The sequence below is a fragment of the Syngnathus typhle genome, linkage group LG16 (assembly GCF_033458585.1).
Source record: "Syngnathus typhle isolate RoL2023-S1 ecotype Sweden linkage group LG16, RoL_Styp_1.0, whole genome shotgun sequence".
NCBI classification, from domain to species: Eukaryota; Metazoa; Chordata; class Actinopteri; order Syngnathiformes; family Syngnathidae; genus Syngnathus; species Syngnathus typhle.
Window position 1 is genome coordinate 11,052,083 of NC_083753.1, and position 2,665 is coordinate 11,054,747.

Below are 2,665 nucleotides of genomic sequence, written 5' to 3' on the forward strand. Positions count from 1 at the left end.
TGTCTAAACTCGACTGATATTTTTTTATAAACTATTTTTTCTTGCGTTTCTCTAATTTATGTTTATTTCTAGTAAGAAATTGTCCCCCCAATAAATTGCATGTACTTGGAGCAGTGTGTGCGCGTCTGTGTGTTTGTGTGGGTGTGCGTGTTTTTTTCCCCCCAAAGTAAAATGTATTCGTTGTGGTTTTCTTTGTGGTCAGGTACAGACAGGAGCGTGTGGACACGGGAAAGGACAGCAGGTGCTCATTGGGAACTCCATCCATTTCCACCATTTTCTCCAACTTGAGACACGAGACAAACATTAGCATGATGTCGTATCTAAAGCAACCACCTTACACAGTCAATGGCCTCAGCTTAACCACTTCCGGAATGGACCTTTTACATCCGTCCGTGGGCTATCCAGGTAAGTGTCAACTTTTGGAATGGCTGTCCAATACTTCCCTTTAATATTTTTTTTTGTTTTTTTATTTAAAGTTTGATAGTTGAAGTTTGATAACTTAAGATTTCCATTTCTTTGCACCATCGCAACAGCTAAATTAATGTTTTGGTCGCAAACATTCAACCAGAAATGTCAGCATTAATTTGTGCGTAATTACGCAAACCAGACGCACAGCAAATTCTAGTTGCACACATTCGCTTCTTCCATTTGTCGTCTTATTTCGACTTGGTATTTAATGCGTTCGTATAAATATATATTTTCATGATGTGCATTTTACTCCGGCTGATGTAGCGACGCCAAGGAAGCAGAGAAGAGAGCGGACTACTTTTACGCGCGCGCAGCTCGACGTCTTGGAGGCGTTGTTCGCTAAGACGAGGTATCCGGACATATTCATGCGCGAAGAAGTGGCTCTCAAAATCAATCTACCCGAGTCGCGTGTCCAGGTGAGTCATTGATCATCTGCTTTATTGGAAAATCCCACATGGAACTATGTATTTGGAGTGAACAAAGCAAATCAAATAAAAAATCAAATCGGGAATTTCTTGTTTCATTCAAAATATTTCTGTCGGGTGACAGTCATAAAGAAACAAGAATAAGAGACAATTAACAAATGAAAAAATATGAGGACGCCTTTGCATGGTGCTTTCCGTGCTTGTGTCACAAATTCATAATTTCATTTTAAAAAACGTGAACAAGAACCCCAAACGTTTTTTTTAATTTTCTCATAACTAAATTTGGAGAAAATAATTATCGAGCCATGCAAGTGAAAAAAACAAATGAAAATTTATATGATAATCACATTAAAATGTAAATCATCTGAACCTTAACGTTCAGTAATTCGTGATGTTCGTTAAACAGACTGTCTGGTTGTTGTTGGCTTTTTAGATAGAATTATAGTGGCAAAAAAACAATTATATTTTTACCTTCCTGCTCGACCAATCAGAAAACATTTTAAAGATATCAACTAATGACTTCAGCATAGGATGACCATGAACAAATGTTTTATTTTTTTTCAAGAGGCAATTTAACATTTCTAACAAAGATGTCCTGTTGTCACTGCGTGCTAATGCGATTTTTGGCAATAATCACGTTCACTGAAAAATAATAGTTTTAATTAATATGACTGAATCGAAAATAATAATAATATTGTGTGTGCGTGCGTGCGTGCGTGCGTGTGCGCGCGGGTATATATATGTAAACCGTTGCGTAAATTATGAAACATTTTAGTGGAGGAAATACCTTGAAGGATTTATGCAGATAAATTGTCAAATCTTGACACTCACGTTTGTGGCCTCCTTGCAGGTGTGGTTCAAGAACCGGCGGGCCAAGTGTCGTCAGCAACAACAGCAGCAGCAGAACGGGGGTCAGAACAAGGCGCGGCCTGCCAAGAAGAAAAGCTCCCCCAGCCGAGAAGTGAGCTCCGAGAGCGGTGCCAGCGGCCAGTTCACTCCCCCCAGCAGCACCGCCACAGCCGTCCCGGCCATCTCCAGCAGCACGGCGCCGGTGTCCATCTGGAGCCCGGCTTCCATCTCCCCGCTTTCGGACCCGCTGTCTACCTCGTCGTCATGCATGCAGAGGTCATACCCAATGACCTACACGCAGGCCTCAGGCTACGGCCAGGGCTACGCCGGCTCTACGTCTTACTTCGGGGGCATGGACTGCGGCTCTTACCTCACCCCCATGCACCATCAGCTGTCTGGCCCGGGCTCGACCCTGAGTCCAATGAGCACGAACGCGGTGGCGGGACACCTCAACCAGTCCCCGGCGTCGCTCTCCGCGCAGGGCTACGGCACGTCCGGCCTGGGCTTCAATTCCACGGCGGACTGCCTGGATTATAAGGACCAAGCGGCGTCGTGGAAGCTGAACTTCAATGCCGATTGCTTGGATTATAAGGATCAGACCTCCTCGTGGAAATTCCAGGTCCTGTGAACACTTCCACTGCGCGGGACCACGATGAAAACAAACAAAAGACTCCTCTGCTTGGGGCTCAAACGTTTTTGGCATCACCCTCTCTTAGAGGAGAGGTCTAATTTATTTTAGCACTGGCAAAGAGATTTTCTTTACTTTTTCCACTCACCTGTAGCCCCCCCATCCATGTCTGTCAGTGCGCCCGCCACTCGTGCACCTGTTGAGGACAAGCTCAGCACATTTACACTCGCAAGGCCACGGAACGAGAACCCTGAACTTTGAACCTCCTTTAATTAAGCTTCTTTGTTCCGCAACG

The 2,665-nt window shown here is 44.5% G+C and overlaps 1 protein-coding gene across 1 annotated transcript; it reads left to right on the forward strand.

The window, feature by feature from the left end:
- Positions 1 to 250: 250 nt before the first annotated feature.
- On the forward strand, positions 251 to 2,370 carry otx2b (orthodenticle homeobox 2b). The gene is made up of 3 exons (XM_061301561.1): positions 251 to 405; positions 733 to 884; positions 1,744 to 2,370. The coding sequence occupies exons 1-3, from the start codon at positions 309 to 311 to the stop codon at positions 2,368 to 2,370; spliced, it is 876 nt and encodes a 291-aa protein (XP_061157545.1). The 5' UTR covers positions 251 to 308.
- The last annotated feature ends 295 nt before the right edge of the window (positions 2,371 to 2,665 follow it).

Excerpts from the sequence above, each read along its gene's own strand:
- otx2b (XM_061301561.1), top strand. The coding sequence starts at position 309 with ATGATGTCGTATCTAAAGCAACCACCTTACACAGTCAATGGCCTCAGC. Across the intron at positions 406-732 it reads TCCGTCCGTGGGCTATCCAG|CGACGCCAAGGAAGCAGAGA; the intron begins GTAAGTGTCAAC and ends CGGCTGATGTAG. Across the intron at positions 885-1,743 it reads TACCCGAGTCGCGTGTCCAG|GTGTGGTTCAAGAACCGGCG; the intron begins GTGAGTCATTGA and ends GCCTCCTTGCAG.